Raw genomic sequence first — 20,058 nt, forward strand, 5'->3', positions numbered from 1 at the left:
TGACTCCAGAGGATCTTTTCTCAAAATACATAAATATTGTTGTTGCAAACATTAGCGTCTACAAAACAATAAACAACTTCAACATCAACTTTTTGACCTTCAAAAATTGAATTAAAACATTAATTTGAATCAAGTGCATAATTACCATGTTGTCAACATATTGTCGAGGCCCTAAAGTGTTACATTCAGTTGTGGTCAACAATTGACCCATTATTTCGGACACATAGCTGAAATATCAAGAATATTAAATTGGGTACTAATATCATTCATCAGTAATAACATTAAGAAATTATTGTTATCTTACCTCCTTACAATATCTCTTCGCGTCACTGCATTGTACAACATATCCAAATCAACAGTTGTTCTTGGATCACCATTATAGGTTCGCAAAGGGACTACTAACTTGGGTTCAACATGACCACCGTCATCATCATCACATATGTCAATGAAAAGACGTCGATGGACAAGGGGTTCCGCGACAGGTTCTTCATCTACACCTTCTGCATGTGCATGAGCTGAAGCCTCTTCATTTGCGTCAACTGGACCTTCTTCATGCGCCTCAGATTCACGTTCTTCATGTGCCTTAGAAGCTTCATGTGCAGCTTCTTCATGTGCAACCTCTTCATGACCTTCACCTCCACATTCTTCATCAACAGGTGTTTCATCTACAGCTACTTCATATGCAACTGCTTCATTTCTAGGTCCTTGATTTGCAGGTCCTTCATCTGCAGCTGCTTCGTCTGCAGGTGCTTCCTTTGCAGGTCCTTGATTTGCAACTGCTTCATCTGCAACTCCTTCATTTGTAGGTCCTTGATTTGCAGCTCCTTCATCTGCAACTCCTTCATTTACAACTCCTTCATCTGCAGCTGCTTCATCTGCAACTGCTTCATTTGCTTGACCTACAGCTTCATCAAAAGCTTCACCTGGAACTTCTTCACCTGCAAAATCTTCTTTCCCCTCACCTTCAACATCTTGGTTACCAATATATGCAAAGTTTCGCAAGTTTCTAAGATCACTTAGTTCCTTCCTCACAACAGCTATTTCATTCCTTACATTTCTTATCCTCTGGTTATTTCTTCTAATTTTATCCACAACTGCTAATTGGGAACTTCCATCTCCTTCTTTTTCAAGTGCTTCTCCTTCACGGCTGCTACCTTCAACCCTTCCTACCCCTTTTCAATGAGTTTTTTTTACAATTAGTAAAATGTTCACCTATTTTACCCACAATTGATTCATCCAAAGGTACCTCCAATCCCCCCCACTCCAAACCCTAAACTCATGACCACATCTTGCACATTCAAAGGAACCAATTGTTGCCTAACTCTAAACGCTTGATGGTGGGGAATCCATCGACGAACCATGAGTTTCAACAATTTTAGGTTAAGCTCTATAGGATCTTGAATTCGTAAAGACATCTTAAATGGAGTTCCAAAAATGCAGCTCTGATGTCTCAATTGCAGTAAGGAATTCATTTGGGTAATATAGGACGTATCCATCCAAGCCCTCATGCGCCACTGTTCAATAGTTGAAATTTATAACAATCAATTTATAAAACAATGCTCCATAACAACTCACAAAACACAAAACTTCAAAATCTACTTACATTGCTTTTACAGGGTACCATTTTCAGTTGTACTAATACCGTCAATCAAATATTAACCTAACATAAATTACAAAAGGAGATAATATTAACTTCAATGCAGTTGCTAAAAACAAATGTATCGGTCATAAAATTTATAGCAGAAACTGATTAACTAAGGCTAAGTATGGATCTAATCTCTATTCAGTGTTGCTTCCAAAAACAATGGATGAATGTAAAGAACACACTAAAGAGTAGTTGGTCTAAAAAGAATGGAATTCAGAGTCTTTAAAAGGTTTCGAATTTAAATTTTATGAATGGTGAGAATATGGTTAAAAGGGAGATCTCACTAAACATGATTAGCTAAATACATTAGGATATCAAATGTAAACTGGGTTATAGTAGATATCAAATGTGAAACTGGGTTATAGCAGATATCAAATGTAAAGAGCGCACATAGGATTCCAAATACATTATATGATATAGAGATACTCACTAGCGCACCCAATAACACGATGCAGAGATACTCACTAGCGCACCCAATAACCAAATCTGCAACGGCAATAGTGAAAAAAAACCTAACCTTTCACACCTCTGAACCACCATAACCAACACCTAAATGCAAAAGAAACGCACAATAAAGGCAACGTACAAAACACCAAAAGGAACAATAAAGACATCGAAAACACCTCTCCGTTCGACGGTTGCCCAAAAAGCCAGACTTCCACCAACGACTTCAAATGGTGGATAGAGAGATACCTTTTTGACACACAGCGTTTTTGAGAGAGATCGTTGCGTCTTTGAGAAACTTCGTTTTTGAGAGAGTTCGTTTATGAGAAAGAGCGTTTTTCACGGAGTTGCGTTTTCAGTGAGTTGCGTTTTTGGAAGGCGCCAACAAAGGTTTACTCACTGAAACCTTCTTCCAACAATGTCGTCACTAATTCTGAAAAGCAATTTTGAAAATTAATATCAGACAACGAATAAGACAACGCCACGTAGTGTTGTAAAAAATGTTGTCAATTGTCAAAGTAACGTTTTCCTTTACTTATTTGGCCAAAGAAGAGAGTTGAGGAGTGAATGGACAGAATAGAATAATCTTGGGAGAGAAGATTTTCAATTATTTCTGTACCTCAAACTACTACCTTTTGATGCTAGTGGTCCTATATTTGTGGATGGCCTATTATTTTCTTCTAGTTGTTAGTTACGTTGAGCTTCAAATTCAAATAATTAAAAAGGAAAATCAAGTTTTTTACTAAGATCAGGTTGAATGGTTACATGTGAGAAATTTCAGTTTTGGAGTTTTCAGTAGCAGATTTTGTCTTTGGGTTATTGCTTGAGTTTCATTTGATATTCTATTTTATGCATTCATGAACCAGTTATGTAATTGGGATGAAACAATCATTGTAAAGATTTTCTAAATTATATTTTCCCGATTTAAGGGATATTAAATGTGCAAATGTATTGGTGGATGCAAGTGGATCTGTCAAGCTTGCAGATTTTGGGTTGGCCAAGGTATGCAAAATATATTTTATTTTGGATTGCCAATTTTAGGGCTTCTTTTATTTCTAGAATATTTTGATATCAGTTATAGATGTCTGAGTAATGTTAAATTCCTTATCATTTCAATTTTTCTGACTTCATTTTATGATTTGCTTTCCAGGCAACCAAAATGAATGACGTTAAATCAATAAAGGGTACAACATTCTGGATGGCCCCGGAGGTTTGCCTTCAATCTTTACTTTTAATCAGAAATAGTTTATAATGGTTCTTCTGTCAAATTTGTCTAAATTTAAGCCTAATATTTCTCTATCTCTGTCAGAGCTAAAAGGCCATCTTTATTATTGAATCCAAATAGTTGCCAGAAGCTCACATAATGAGAGTCAGAAAATTTATATTGTGGCTTAAGGAAAATGGTTTCCGACAGGTTTTGGTATCCATTCTGATAGTCAGGGTTGTTGGGGAGGTTCGGCACACACATAGATCTCCACATATGTTAAGATATTGTCTATTTTAGGTCTTTTACCTTTGGAAGTATCTATATGTATATGAACCTTTGACCAACCCTTCATTTACTCAATGTGGGACTTTGTTTGTACTTCAACATCCTGATGAAAGCAAATATTTGACTCTCTTTCTCCTAGCCTACTGTTTGTATACTTGTGATATTTGGGCCGTTAAGCTCTAGGATTTATCAAATGTAAATGACAAAATAATTATACTCTTGCTTTTTTTTAAAAAAAAAAAAAACTGATTTCATTTTTCAGTTCAACATGTTTAAGACATATATAGGAAGTTTCTTCCTTTTATTGAATCTGACCTTGTATTCTGCCATCTGCATTGCAGTATGAGATCATACTACCGTAGCTGTTTAGATAGGGAGGAGTGCAACTTATGGACATACAAATATAAGCCAACGAAGGCTGTTGAGGTAACTTTTAAAAATGTTAAGGTTGCATGCCTTTTCAATTTTATGATCTGAATTTCTGCACTTTTTGTTGTGAATTTAGGTATGTGGGAATGATGAATCTGTTAATTTCTTGAGTGACTGGCTATATCGTTGGCATGAAATGCAATATAAAAGCAGGAAGGATAATACTGACATTGATAAAAGAAAAATGAATGATTTTTTATATGAATGATTGATAAGATAATGGGTGTATTTGGATAATTTTTTTATGAGAAAAATGAGAAAAGAAAAGTTTGGTTAGAAGTTAAAATCAGTTTGAGTTAATTAATATATTTTTTCTTAATTTTTTATTTTTAGATGTGTATAAACTAGTTTTCAAATTATAAAGAAATTTATTTGAGTTTTTTTCTTTTAAAAGTTTTATGGAGAAGTTTGTCTAAATAATCATTGTATTATTATTTAATGAAACAACTTTACAGTCTACTTATTTTACTTGACTCGGATGGTATGGTTCATTGTAAAATAATATATAAAAGAATGAATGCATAGTGTTACAAAAGAAAATTAAAAATATATGGTATTAATTTGAAGTTTGGACTCCTAATTGTTGCAGGAAGTGGTAGATTTCTGCAAAAAAATACTTGATTGCAAATAGGGAAGCATTTTCTAATAAGAAGCTCGACCTTGTGATCAATGATGCGAAGTAAGTAACTTTTTGTTTATAATTCTTCTAATCATAACATATTGGTATTAATATAAGTTTTAAGGTAAATATTATAAATATCAATAACCTTAACAGCGACACATATGTCAGTGTAAAGGAGATTCTTTTAAGCATTGAAGAGTGTTCAGTATCTATTAAACAGTACTAAGATGTAAGATTTTTGAAGGGCTGAATTGGTGAAGAGAAAGGAGAGATTTGATATCATTGTTGGAGATTTAGCAGACCCACTTGAAGATGGACCATGTTACCAACTCTACACCAAATCCTTCTATGAGAACACACTCAAACCAAAGTTAAATGATAATGGCATCTTTGTCACCCAAGTAGTTATGAGAAACTTTGTTTTCATAATCACATACTCAACAGAGTTTGACAAAAAAAATTGCATCTTTTGTAAGCTGGACCAGCAGCTATCTTCACACACAAAGAGATTTTCACTTCTATACAATCAAACAGGTCTTCAAATGTAAGACTATCTAATTCAAGCTCCTTATTATATGATTTCATGAATTATAGACATCATTAACAGAGTCAAAATAACATAGGATGTTCTGTTTAAACTGAAACTACAGAGTTTTTTTTTTTTTTTGGTACAGATGTCATTGCATACACAACTCATGTACCATCATTTGCTGACACATGGGGATGGGTCATGGTAGGTGAAAAATAAAGCCTTGTTTCTTTTTGTACATGAAGTACTTTTAGATATTTTTCACAGGAATTTTTATGCTTTTCATTTAGGCTTCGGACCAACCACTATCAATTTGTGATGAAGAAATGGACAGAAGAATTGCACAAAGAATAGATGGAGAACTTCTCTATCTAAATGGTGCTTGGTTTCATTCATCCACAACCATGAACAAAACTGTTTACCAATCGTGAGTATTTGTAACTCAAATCCATAATCTCAAATCAAACCTAAGACTCATGTTAACTTCTTACTATATGTTATTATATGATATTGCAGTTTTTGAGTGGACAATGTTTCAATTTTTATTAAAATATTAGAGTGACTTCTTACTAGTCCATCTGTCTAAATTTAAGGAATTGCTAAACATTGATATGATCAATGTTGAGTTTCTGATGAGCATATATATATATATATATATATATATATATATATATATTTTAATGTTGAATAGAAATATTCAGAATTTTAGTTACGTTTATAAAAGCATTTAATGGGTCATTGCTCATATCTTTCTAGAGGAGAAAAAGCTTGAAATGCTGGTAGACAAGGATATGAAGAGCAACTATGACAAAATTGAACTTGAGGAAATGGTTCACGTGGCCTTCTTGTGTACTCAGTATCTTCCAGGGCATAGGCTTAAAATGTCTAAAGTGGTTCACATGCTCGAAGGTGATGGACTAGTAGAAAGATGGGCAACTTCACAAAGACATCTTTTTATTTAATTTTTAGCAGAAAGATGAGCCATCTCAATCTTTGTAATAAAGACAAAATTAGTCATTTACCAGTTTAGAAATAAAGCTCTTTTCTTAGTCAAAATGTATGTTTTTTCTTTCGCTTTCTTTTAGACTATTTTGATAGGTGAAATCGAGTATCCAATTAGGAGTTAATTACATTTTACTTTGAATACTTTTTTATTAATAAAGTATTTCTTTAGTGATAAATGGTTTTTGAAAATCTTGGATAATTAATGACAGTTTTGAAAAATCCTATGTAATTATAGACAGTTTTGAAAAACTTCCGGTAATTACTGACGATTTTGAAAAACCTCCAATAATTATTGACAATTTTAAAAAATTTCCGGTAATTACTAACGGTTTTGGAAAACCTATAATAATTATCAGGGTTTTTAAAACCGTCGGTAATTGTGATACTATTTTTCCAAGTAATTGTTGGAAACTTATTTAAGGAGATATATATATATATATATATTGTTATCATATTTTTGTTTTTGAATTTTTTTATTGACAGGAAAACAGGTTATGACACCAGACTTTTTTTGGAGAAATTTTCTTTTGTGGATTATTTTTAAAATTTGAAATTGTTTGTTTGAATAATATAGTATTACTTTTTAAGAATTTGAAATTGTTTGGTTCAATAATATGGTATTATATTAAAAATTTGGTGTTTTATAGATTGAGATTTGTATATATTATTTTTTTGATTTTGAAATTCTTTGTTTGAGTAATATAGTATTATATTAAAAACTTATTGTGTGTTTAGTTGTGATTTGTGTATATTATTGATTATTGATTTGTTATATATTGACTCAGTTATTGAAATAAGTTTTGTTAATAATGTTTCTTTTTGTTTTGTATTGAAAGAAGATTTCAATGATTGAAATTAGGACTTTTCAATTTGAAGTCTTCACTTCCACTATGTATCATTGTTAGATTGGCATTTTACAAACACTAGAAATTGTTAGCTAACATTAACTACCGATATTTTAGCTATTTATGATTATTGGATTCTAAATTAGTCAGTAATTAAATTAATGATTAGTTTTGTCATTTCAGTGACCAAAATTTAGTTTCTAAAATCACATTTTCTTATAATGTAAATACAGAGACAAAATTACTAATTAAACATATAAATATATTATTGTAGTATAATAAAACAAAAATAGATATTACTAATACAATTTTTTTTATTTGGTTAATTTTTTTAAAAATCTATTATAATATACATTCATTAAAGTCTTCGTTCACATTTTGACATGGAAAGTTTGAAGCAGATTTAATTGGAATGTAGACTTTTAAGATTTATATAATTACAATATAAAATATTAAGAATGATATAATTATAATACGGAATATTATGGGTGTTGGAAATTTTTAGAAATTATGAAGATATCAAATATATATGATAGATAAAAAAAAAAAATATTTTATACGGAGCAACTTGTTATTTTATTTTATTCATATTATATATATATATATATATATATATATATATATATATATATATATATATATATATATATATATGACATCCTAAAAATTATATGGAACATATAATATAATAGAATTCAGTTATTATAGTATGAGAAAGCAGTTAGAATAGTGAATGATAGTATTAAGGTATACAATCATCCAAAAATATGGCTGAAAATTAAAGTTTTACAACTTAAGAGTCCTCCAAAAATTTACATAACCAACTAAAGATTGAAGCATACCTAAAGAGTGTTTCCAAATAATGTCAAACTAAAAGCTAGAAAGGGTCCTAAGAACTAGGAGTTGTGTCTTCATCATTCTTCAATGCTTGCTCCAAGGGTACATCATCAGCTACTGCTTACATCCAAAGGATTAGATGATCATCGAAAGGGAGAAGGCAAGCACATACAACAAACAAATGCAAAGGTAAGCTAGGTTTTCAAAACAAACAAGTTACTAATTAACATTCAATAGAGACAATAATCATACAATTAATCAAATGAATAATCCTATCATGTTAAGACTCACTAGACTCGTCTTCAACCACACATAACATGCAAAGAACCATAATACAACATAGACTAAGACCGAATACATTATTTTGTTACCAATGACCAACTAAGTGATTTGACCATCCAGACTAGTATGAAATGTCGAGTATCAGGGGTTTGTGCACTTGTGGTGGCCCTACTGCTTTGCAAAGCCATTGCCGAGGGGTTTCACCCGACCACACACAAGTGTAAGTCCGTTACCGCGGTATAGGCCTACAGTGAAAGCGTCTATCCTAGGACCTCCTACTATTCTCACCACATGATTCATCACTCTCTACTTGAGCTTGGATAATCATTAGAATGTTAGGATAAACCCCATCAGGAACTCCGGCCATCCATACGGTCAATCACAACAAATTACAGGGCACCACCATGTAACCTCCTTTGAGGATCATGGAATTACGTCCAATAAACAAACTTTTAATCATGTTACACAATCATCCCTTAGGTATGTTATAAAAACAACTCATACATACTCAGACATTACATACTTTCACAGAACCATCACTCATTAATACAAGTTTCTTTAAAATCTTTAGTTATCAATAATTAAGTAATTCAAACAGCTTGGGGACCTTCACCAATGGCTCCGGAAGGGTCAAAAACCCCAGAACGACCTAAACAACATCCAAAATGGACATCTGGAACCCCCCAAACTATCAAAAACAAAAACAATAGCAGAAAAGGGCACCCCAACGCCCTTTAGGGGCGCTCGAGCGCCATAATTCTGGCAAAATTCGAATTAAAGGGCGCCCAGCGCCCTTTAGGGGCACCCAGACGTCACACTCTGGCAAAAATGTCGAATCAAAGGGCGCCCAACCCCCTTTTGGGGCGCCCGTCGTGGATTCTGCAGATTTTCTACAGATTTTCTGCAGATTTTCTACAGATTTTGCAGAACTCACACCCCTAAATCTCATTTTAGGTACTTCTATGAATTTCTAATCATTCTAACTCGAAACACATGTGAATCTAATCTTGTCTAAAGGCTTATAAACATTCATAACCTCATTCTCTAGTTGCTATACACAGATTTACACTCAAAAACTTCAATTCCCTCAACCTATGGGCTCAAACTTAGATTTACCATTTGGAGAGTGTTTTTGACCACTCTCACATTCCTAACAAGTCACTTTTGACTTAACTAAATCATTCTAAGAGCCTAATTCAACCTCTAACCCATAATTCTCAAAATCACCCTCTCACTTCCTCTAAGATGACCTAAAAACACATAATTCACTTAACTTGAACTCTATTAACATGTATAACAGTTTTCATCTCTTCTAATACTCAATCCAGCACCCTACCTTATACCATTCACTTCACATGCATCCATTCACAGCTTCATAAATTTTAGACAACAAGGATTTGATACACTCATACCCAAAAATCATCAAATTTTCAGTTCAAGCATCAACAACAAACCACACAAGCTTTTGACATGCATAAATTCCAAATTCAAACAGAACCCTAACATATTTCTACATCAATTCACGAAATAGAGAATCAAACCCAGCTCCCCTTACCTCTAAATAAACAGTTCAACTCACAGGGAACCCCTAAACACTCGATTGCACCCCAAGGAAGACTAGTGTCACCTACGAATTGAAATTAGGTGATAAAAGGCAGATTTTAGATGATGATGGCAACTATAATTTGGGGAAAACACAACTAGCTACATGCAAACCCAATTTGTTGCATGATCCCAAACCTAAAGTTGCACAGAATAAGGAATTCAACTTACCCGTTGAAGAAAAGAGGATTTGATCGGTGGAAATGAGAGCCTACAACACCAGGATTATCTAGACTTCCTCTGATTGTGAAATGGGTGGCTCAGTGAAAGAATAGTCTAGAGAGATGGTGGAGAAAATTTTGATGAATAGGAGGTTAGAGAGAGAAGTGTTTGTAAGAAATAAAGTAGATATGTGATAAAAGCTTCTAATTATGCTTCTAATATATTTTAAGTTTTAAAACATATTTTTATTAGTTTAATACTATTAAAACCTATCATCCTCTCGATTGAATATGAATAAAAAAAGATTGAAAATAAAAATTCGTGATGCAAACTGTGTGCGCTTCTAATCCCATTAAATCACCATTTACTACTCTGGACGCCACTTCCGCAAAATTGAAACAAAACCCATGTGCACACCAAATCAAATGAGCAATGGAATTGCAAAATTATTTCCTATGTATTTTTTTGTTTGTAATGTGATTTCAAAATCATTCTTTAATCCTTAGATCATGGAAGCAATTTTTTTTTTCTTCACGGGTGTGTAGAAATTAAAAAGTCTAGAAAAGCCTCCTAAGTCGAGTCTTCTACAAGCAGCTAGCCATGTGACGACTTTGTTCCCTTAACTTTCTTTTTCGTAATGCATGACTTTTTTCATAGAGAAAATTTAATATCTAAAACGTTTAAACTGTACAATCATTAAATTAGATATGATGATGGCTTTCAAATTAAGGATAACGAAAATGTGACAAACTTGTGAATTTTTTTATTAATTATTTTGGTAATAAGACTGTTTGTTTAAGCTTTTTAATCTTCACATATTAGCGATTTTTATATGCTTAGATAGTCTTAAAAGAAACAGAAAATCGAGATTCTGAAGTTATTTAGAGTTGTTTTTAAGAAACTCGACTATATAAATTTTTTGTTTTTAAACTATTATAAAAGATAGATTGTGCATCATTACAAAACTAAGTTATTTAAATTTTAGAATTTGTGAAAGTAATATAAAACAGGATCACTAACATATATCATATTAGGTTATATCATAAATTCATAATCTGTTATATAACTTTTTTGTAATATAAAAAACATTTCACATTCAAAAATAAAGGAACGAAACGATTACTTCTATTTCTTTTCAATGATTTTCTTACATAAAAAAAATGCAATAGGGACAGGTGAGCTTCTTGTTCATACAATTCAAAATTAAAAAATAACAAAATTCTAAAATCAAAAGCAAAGTAAAGATAAAAAAAGGTGCCTTAACCAAAGATAATTTTAAACGAAAGTCAAAGACTAATATTTTTTAAGTATTAAGGGCTATTTAGTTATTAACTCTATCACATCAGACCATGTTGATGCAAATATTTGGTTATGCTTGTCAATGCATCTTCAACCTTTTTTAATCTTTTTTAATGTCTAAATCACCTTTCTCTTAAGGATAAATATTTTTTTCTCCTATAATTATCCCATTTACTTACCACTTTTTTAAAGAATAAAAAACTTAAACCTAGTGTCATATATCCTTTCACTTAACCAGATTTTGGAATCTGATTTAAGAATTCATCAAATTTCAAAATTTGGTCTAGAAATTCAATAAATATTTTACGAACTATAGATTAGATTTTAAAATCTGAGTTAAGATTTTAAAATTCACCGGATTTTAAAATGTGATTAAAAAACTCACTAAATTTTAAAATTTGGTTAAGAAATTATCAAATTTCGTTATCTCAGTCAAGAAACTCACTAGATTTTCACCAAATTTCAAAATTCAATAATTTTCTTTTTTGAATTTCGAAATCTAGAAAACATTTATCTCGAACTGAAATTTGATAAACACGTACACGTTCTTAATTCCTACTACATTATGATTTCAACAATAATAATAAATTATAAAACTTAAAATTATACTAATTAACGTATATTAAATTATATTAAAATATAATATTATGCTAAATTTTGTTTAACATATATTTAAATTTTTTTAAAATTAAAATTTAATAAATATTTTAATTAGTATAATTTTGGTTTAAACCCTTTTTTGGTCTCTAAGTTAAGTTCTGATATTCAGTTTAGTCCCCGCTTTTAAAAATGTCAACCTTTAGTCCCTATGATATGAAAAATGTGTCAAATCAGTCCTATCCGTTAACAAATCACAAGTTTTTCATTGAGTGATTTGTTGTTCATAACACCTTTCGCTAACAAATCACAAAATATTGGATACCTATGTATGAAAACTTGTAATTTGTTGTTCATCAAGTGTTGTCATGAGGACTGATTTGATACATTTTTCATATCATAGGGACTAAAGGTTGACATTTTTAAAAGCGGGGACTAAACTAAACATCAGAACTTAATTTAGGGACCGAAAAAGGGTTTAAACCTATAATTTTCTTTTATATATTCTATTAAAAACGAGATATTCGGTGTGGATTACTGTCTAATACAGTAATCATGTTTCTGTTATGTTAGTTAGTTTTACTTCCATGTTAAGTTTTCTCTTTTCCTTTTTTTTAGAACTCTATAAATAGAGTTTCACCCCATTCCTTTACTTGTAACGTTGATACATTTAGAAATCAAGAAGGATAAGAAGAAGAGTGTATAGTAAATAAAAAGAGTTTTCCACTAACCTCTGATCGAAGCTTTCTTCTTCCTTTTCTCTTCTCTTTCTCAACGTTCTTCCTTGGTTGGAGATTGTTCTTCTCTCTGCCATCATCGTTTCGTGAAGATCTGAAGTTCCTCAGTTCCTCAGCTTCTCTCGCACCTAAGCTCTGGTTTCTCCCACCTACTTTCTGAACGCTAGAAGCTTCTGCTGCAGGGAGATATTTCTTTTTGCTGGACTAGACTATTGCTGAGTCAAAAAGGCTTTGGGCCAACAATTCTTTTGTTTTCTTTCGGCCCATTTTCATTATGGTATTAAGAGCATGATCAATACCCACTTTGCTTCCGTTGCCCAGATTATTTTCTTGATACTTCTTGGTTATTTTCTTGGTCTGTTTCTTGTCTTCCAACACCACGATGGAAAACACAGATCCATCTGCAAATCCTACCAGCCCCTACTACTTACATCCTGGTGAGAACCCTGGTCTAACCCTCATTTCTCAAGTTCTTAATGAAACTAATTACTCTTCTTAGAGTAGAAGTATGAGACGTGCCCTTTTATCCAAAAACAAAATAAAGTTCATTGATGGGTCCATCAAGAAACTAAACAGAAGTGATTCTTTGTTTGATGCATGGAAAAGATGTAATGTAATGGTGCTTTCTTGGATCATAAAAACCCTTTCCCCAAAGATTGCTGAAAGTGTTATATATGTTGAAGGAGCCCAAGAATTGTGGGATGAGTTGAAAGAAAGATTTTCCAAAGGGGACTATTTTAAAATTTCAGACCTTCTACAAGATATACACTCAATAAGACAAGGAGAAAGAAGTGTTAATCGGTTCTTTACTGATTTAAAAATTCTCTGGGAGGAACTGGAATCCCTTAGGCCTCTACCCAGCTGTACTTGTAAGATCCCCTACAGCTGTGATTTTTTAAAGATCTCTCTAAAATACAGAGAGATAGAGCACGTGATATGTTTCTAGGCTTGAATGATACCTACAACACTGTCCGAACCCAAATCCTTCTAATGGAACCTCTACCCAACATAAATCGTGCCTTCTCACTCGTTATGCAGCAAGAGAGACAAGAAAGAGTTGATATTGGCACTGCTGTCCACAACCAGTCTACTGAAACAACAAAGGTGTTGGCTAATGTCACTGACAAAGGAAATAACTGGAAAACTGACCAAAATTGGAAGAGTCAGAACTGCAGTACTGGATCATACAGTCAAGGAAGAGGCAGAGGTAAGAATCCCAATTATGGAAAGCAATGTTCATATTGCAACAAGATAAACCATACAGTGGATGAATGCTACTCAAAACATGGATATCCACCTTGGTACAAAAAGAATGATGGGAATCAAGAGAAAAAGAATAATTCGAATTCAGCTAATATTTGCGAGAATGATTCTAGACAGGGAATTGTACATCAAGGAGGCACCAGTACTCCTTTCAACAACTTAACACCTGAACAAATTGAAAAGCTTCTCAAAATGATTGAGAAAGCTGATGAGCCTATACACAAAATCAACCAAATGCAAAGAAGTGATGAAGATGACAAACCAGGTATTCTTTCCTGGATCATTGATACAGGAGCCACAAATCATGTGACTCATGAGAAGAAAAATTTTGTTACATTCTATAAAATTAATCCCATAATTGTTAGACTACCTAATAACTCTATTATTACTGCTAAATATGCTGGAACAGTGCAATTCTTTGAAGATTTTATCATTTTTAATGTGTTGTATATTCCTGATTTCTCTTTCAACTTAATCTCTGTTCAAAGTCTCACAAAGGATTTGAATTGCAGTCTAATTTTTTCTTCTAAGATTTGTCAGATAAGGGAGAATTCCACATTGAAGATGATTGGGTGTGCTAATCCTCATAAGGGACTCTATTATCTACAAGCTTTTTCAAATGCTGATCAGGATTTTGTTTCAAAAGCTGCGTTTTCTTTTAAACATTTTGATGTAAATTTGTGGCATTAAAGGTTAGGCCATCCTGAACACAGTGTTGTAAAACAAATATGTGATCATTTTCCTTATGTACAGGCCAATACTAATGTTGTTTGCGATGTTTGCCATTATGCTAAGCAACATAGATTGCCTTTCCCTACTGTTAAAGTTTACGAGAGAAAATGGAATAGTAAAATATTATTACTGCACCGTAAACTTTCTATTAGACAAAAAATGTCCTTTTAAGGGACAATGGACCATAACCTAAAAGCCCAAAACTAAAGGTCCAATTCTACAATACAATATATTTCAACACTTCCCCTTAAGTTGGAGCATATAGATCATATGCACCAAGCTTGGAACATATAAATTGAATCCTAGGCCCCCTTAGAGATTTGGTCATAATGTCTCCGAGTTGTTCATTAGAATTGACAAACTCGATAACAAGTTCCTTAGTCAACAATTTCTCTCTAATAAAATGACAATCAATTTCTATATGTTTCGTTCTCTCATGAAACACTGGATTGGGAGGCAATATGAAGGGCTGCTTGGTTGTCAAAGTACAGTTTCAACGACTCATTTCCACAAAATTTCAACTCTTGGAGAAGTTGCTTGATCCACACAAGTTCGCATGTAGTCAAAGCCATAGTCGGTATTCAGCTTCAGCACTAGATCTCGCAACAACACTTTGTTTCTTACTTTTCCAAGATATAAGGTTCCCTCCAAGTAAAACACAATATCCTGTAGTAGATCTTCGATCAATTGGAGAACCAGCCCAATCTGCATCACAATATCCTTCAATCTGAGTGCTTCCCTTGTCCTCATACAACAATCCCTGTCCTGGATTTCCTTTTATGTATCTGAGAATGCGAATCACTGCATTCCAATGGTCAACATGTGGATTCTGCATAAATTGACTCACAATCCCCACTGGATAAGANAGANNAGGTCTTGTTATTNTNAGATATATGAGTTTTCNAACCANCCTTNTATATCTNTCTGGNTCTGAGAAAGGTTCACCTTGATCTCNCATTANCTTTTGATTNGAGTCCATAGGACTATCAATGGGCTTGCAATTTGTCAAGCCTGTTTCCTCTAAAATATCAAGAGCATATTTCCTTTGTGAAATGATGACACATTCTTTTGATTGTGCCACTTCAATACCGAGAAAGTATTTTAGACAACCTAGATCTTTAGCTCTTCCCCCATTTAGTATGATAATTATCGTAACAAATATTAATAATAAAATGATGTAATCAGTAATACAAATGAATAGTATAATACCAATAAAATAAAAATAATATTGATTTTCATCCTATAGTAATCTTTAAAAATAAATTTTAATTTATTGTTCAACCAAACAATCTTTTCTTTTATTTTCTCTTATTTATTTATCTGTTTTATTTCCACTTATTTCCTTATTTCTTTCTTTTCTCTTTTACCAAACATACCCCAAATCAAAAGAAACTTAAATATAGTATTGTATTTAAGCACCAAAAGAGTTTTTGCTCACCACCTTTTGAACTTCCTTCTCTCGTTTTCAAGCACTCACTAGCGCAACATACCTCGTGCCACTTTCTTCGTACCTAACATAGAAAAATTGGAGGGTTAGTGTTAAAACCGTCTAATCTTACTGTGATGACGGTAGATGGTTCTATTATAAAACCATTTGGTGTGGTGGAAAATATGATTGTGCAGGTGGAGCAGCTTGAATTTTTGGCAGATTTCATAATAATAGACATGGAAAAAGAAGAAAAGATTCCCTTGATTCTTGGAAGACCCTTCATGGCAACCTCAAATATGTTTATCAGTGTACATGATGGGAGAATAATGATGAGAGAAAAGGAGAATGTGCTCTTACGTATTGGCAATAAAGAAGATAATGTCAGAATTAAGAAAAGAGCCAGACATAAAATGTCAAGGAGAGAAGTTGCATCTATAAATAGCACAACAGGTACCTATACTAACAGTTGTAAGGTTTTGCAGGTACCTGAAGATAAAGAGGTTGACAAAGGAGGAACACATCACTCAGGAGAGACACCACTTCCACGAGGTTCACAGGTGAGATTCAAAAACATGAAGTGGATCGTGAATAAGATAAGAGAAGATGGACTAGTAGAGATTAGAAGACCTTACACCAGAGCCACCAAAAGAGTAGACAGAAGGCATTTGATGAGTTGGGGAGATGAAGATCCCAACCGGGATGAGAAGACTTGATTTTAATCAATTTAATCTCATTTATTGTAAAATAATTTTTAGTTTTAGGATTATTCTTTTTGGACATCTAATTTCTTGGATTCTTGAACAATTATTGGGTAGCTTCTACTGAGAATGATGCTAAAATTTTAAATGTACCTACTGAAGGGTACAGGTGAGTACACCCACAGAAGGGTGTTGGGAAGCACTTACTAATGAGTGCTAGACAGGTTTGGGTCAGGCTTGTGACGTTAAACAAGCGCTTCTTGGGAGGCAACCCAATTGGTTATTTCTTGTTTTTAATCCTGCTTTAAGTGCATGCGTGTTTGATTGCTGCATTTGAGAGGGGGAAGAAATATATTTTAAAAGTTGAGAGTTGAAATTAGGTGTTACAAGTCTGAGAATGCAAAAGCGAGCAAAGAGGAAGAAGAGAAAATCAATGCTCACCACTGAGCGGTCAAATGAACCGCTGAGCGGTGGCGGCGGAAACCCTAGCTCGAGCTTTTCAAAGCTGAGCGTTGTGGGGCGTTCTTCACATCGAAAACTCTTCCTTGCAGACCGCCCAAGCGTTCTCTCTAGGCCCTAGCACCTAGTTCTTATTCTCAAAGGTTTTCCAACAAGATTTCCTCACTTTTCCCTTCACCCACTCACAAAAACCATACTTTTTGAACACTGTATTGGGGGTTTTGGTGAAAGCATTGCATAGAGAGGCATTAATCATCTTTTGAAGAGGAATTATTCATTCCTAGGGTTTCTAATTTAGAAGTTTTATGAAGAACATGTGTAGGAACATGAGAAATTAGGGCTTTTAATTTCTATGCATGATTTGTTGAAATAGAACCCTTTTGAACCGATGGAATTGCATGAATTTGGTCTGGATTGTTGAAATTTGTGAAAAAGTGGAGATTAGGGACTTTTTGAAGAAGTTTTTGAAAACCCCAGCCGCCACCGCTGAGCGGTCAATTTCGTCGCTGAGCGGCGGCGCGGCCAGAGGCAAACCGCTGAGGGGTTAACCTGTGACACTGGGCAGTTTGCAGATTTTGCTTGAATGTTTGATTTTTGATACAAGGATGTTGAGGGGCCCTGTTTTTACCTCAATAATAACCTGTGGTTAATTGAGAATTTGATTGATGATATGCCAACCTCTAATGATGAATTCCTGTGGTATTTTTGAACTTTATTGTATGCAGGAATGTCTACATCAAGGAGAGTGAAGCATCATGGAAACAAGAGGATGGAATCTGAGAGGATACGGACATTTGATTCTGATAGGTTCCTTTCGAAAAAGCATGAGGACCATCTAGTGACTGTGCAACAAAGGGGGCTGCTGATGGAGAGAAAGGTCTCCTTCATCCTAGACTTAGCCCCTGAGTTTGGAGGAGAAATGTTGAGGAGAGACTAGGAGAGGCTGGCCACTTATCCTGCGCCAGCTAGCATTGAGTTAGTAAAGGAGTTATACACGAACGCCTTGGCTAGAGGATGTGTTTCAGCCGGGAGATTCATGAGTTATGTCAGGGGACAGACTATCCAGTATGATCCTGACACCATTAACAGCTTTTTGGGCACAGATTGGCCAGGGGAGCAATGCCAATATTCAGCACTTGTTGGAGGTTTAAGAGACATGGCTGACATAGAGAGAATGATGTGTCTCCCTGGGAGACACTTTCAGTTGAACCCCAATGGAGTGCCCGTGAACATCAAAAGGGCAGATTTGACGCCTCTGGCTAAATATTGGATGGCATTCACTCATGTCAATATACAATCGTGTTACCATGTTTCCGACATCACGATGCACAGGATTATATTCATCTACTGCATGCTGAGGCAATTGGATGTTAATGTCGGGAAGGTCATCGCAGATGAGATTCAGAGTGGTGCTACTATTGTGAGTAGCAGGACCCCGCTGGGACATCCGTCCCTGATTACCTATTTGTGTTAGCAGGTCGGGGTGCATATTGCAGTTCCACCTTATGAGAGGCCTAGGAAGGCCATAGATGCATCCTATTTTCAGCAGTACTGTGCAGAGGACGAGCTAGCAGAGCCTAGGATACGTTCTAGGAGAGCAGCAGCACAGTAGGAGGAGGCTCCTGCAGATGCACCAGCACAACACGCTGAACCCTTCCAGATGAGGGACATGTACATGTCCATGATGGAGGTTAGGATGGAGTCTTTGCATAGAGGGCTGGAGACTACTGCAGAGATGATAGTATGGTTATATAATCAGCCCCCAGCTCGCAGATGGACTATGGACGAGTTCCGTAGTGTTATGGCTTGGCCCCAAGAGCAGGCACAGGGGAGCAGGTTTGGAGCAGCAGCTGGAGCACCAGACGGTGTTGATGATGACCAGGAGGATGACTTTGAGGATGGAGTAGTTGGAAAGGATGAGGATTCAGATGATAGCATGGGTTGAGAGGGCATCTACTAATGGGTGCCAAAGCTTAAAACAGGAGTTTTATCTTTTGCTTTTGTATTTTTGAATTTTTAGAATAGGTTGAATTTTAATTGTTTGTGTCTATGCTTGGCTTGTAAACTGTTTCTGATGATGGTTTGACTGAACTAAATGCATGATGAGTCTATTTGATGATGATTGGATGTGAATGATAATTGAGAATGTGTTGTATGTTGATATCTAGGTGAATAGTTCACTAGTTTTGTGAACAAATGTGTAATGATTTATGATTGTGGTCTTGATGCTAAACAAAGTGCATGAATGAATGTTGTGTGAGAAAGCATGATATGTGAGGTTTTGAGCTCCAGAGTATTTCTTGATGTATGTATTGTTCATAGGAAAACATGAATGATATTGCCTAAGTCTTTATGATTGATTGCATTGCATGTGTATGTCAGATGATCAAGGCCATGTTTGGAAGCCCTTTCTTAGCCTAAATTTCACCCAAAATGATTAAAGTGCTATGCCCTTTTTGAACCTTGGCCTTAAACAGTTTGAAAACCCTTGTTCTGAAATTATTTGCCTTGAGTTAGGTTGAAAATAATTGCATATGATGAAAAGGTTCAAGTTTGGGGTTGCTGGGGAAATTGAAAAGCAAAAGAAATACATTGAGCTTATGAGTTGAAAAAGAAAAATGCATGAGAAAAGAAAACGAATGAAAGAAAAAGCATGAACCACAAGCTCAATGTAAAAATAAGAAAGGAAGAAGTTGGGAATGAGTGAGATTGGTGGAAAAGAGAGTTTGTACTTGAACTTCGAATGCTAAAATAACTCTCTTGACTCAAGGATTTTGTGCTTCTAGAAGAACCAATTTTTCTTGTCAGCGCAACCTCATTATAAGCTTGGTAAAAGTCCTTGTGATGATATTTGCATGCAAGAATGTTGATTGTTTAGATGAAGGGCAATTTTGTTTCTTGTGACTTGTGAACAATAGAGAGTTGGAGTGACCTCTTAAACACTTGAGTG

General features: G+C 34.2%; 1 protein-coding gene and 1 pseudogene across 1 annotated transcript; one reads left to right on the plus strand and one right to left on the minus strand.

The window, feature by feature from the left end:
• The first annotated feature begins 1,420 nt into the window (after positions 1 to 1,420).
• Positions 1,421 to 5,592, plus strand: LOC106760699 (annotated as a pseudogene).
• An 8,884-nt stretch (positions 5,593 to 14,476) lies between these two features.
• On the minus strand, positions 14,477 to 15,480 carry LOC106760701 (uncharacterized mitochondrial protein AtMg00810-like). The gene is made up of 2 exons (XM_014644105.1): positions 15,147 to 15,480; positions 14,477 to 14,493 (listed from the first exon to the last, which is right to left on the minus strand). Exons 1-2 carry the CDS (start codon positions 15,478 to 15,480, stop codon positions 14,477 to 14,479), a joined length of 351 nt encoding a protein of 116 aa, XP_014499591.1.
• Positions 15,481 to 20,058: the final 4,578 nt, after the last annotated feature.

This window comes from Vigna radiata, chromosome 5 (genome assembly GCF_000741045.1).
Source record: "Vigna radiata var. radiata cultivar VC1973A chromosome 5, Vradiata_ver6, whole genome shotgun sequence".
Classification (NCBI taxonomy): domain Eukaryota; kingdom Viridiplantae; phylum Streptophyta; class Magnoliopsida; order Fabales; family Fabaceae; genus Vigna; species Vigna radiata.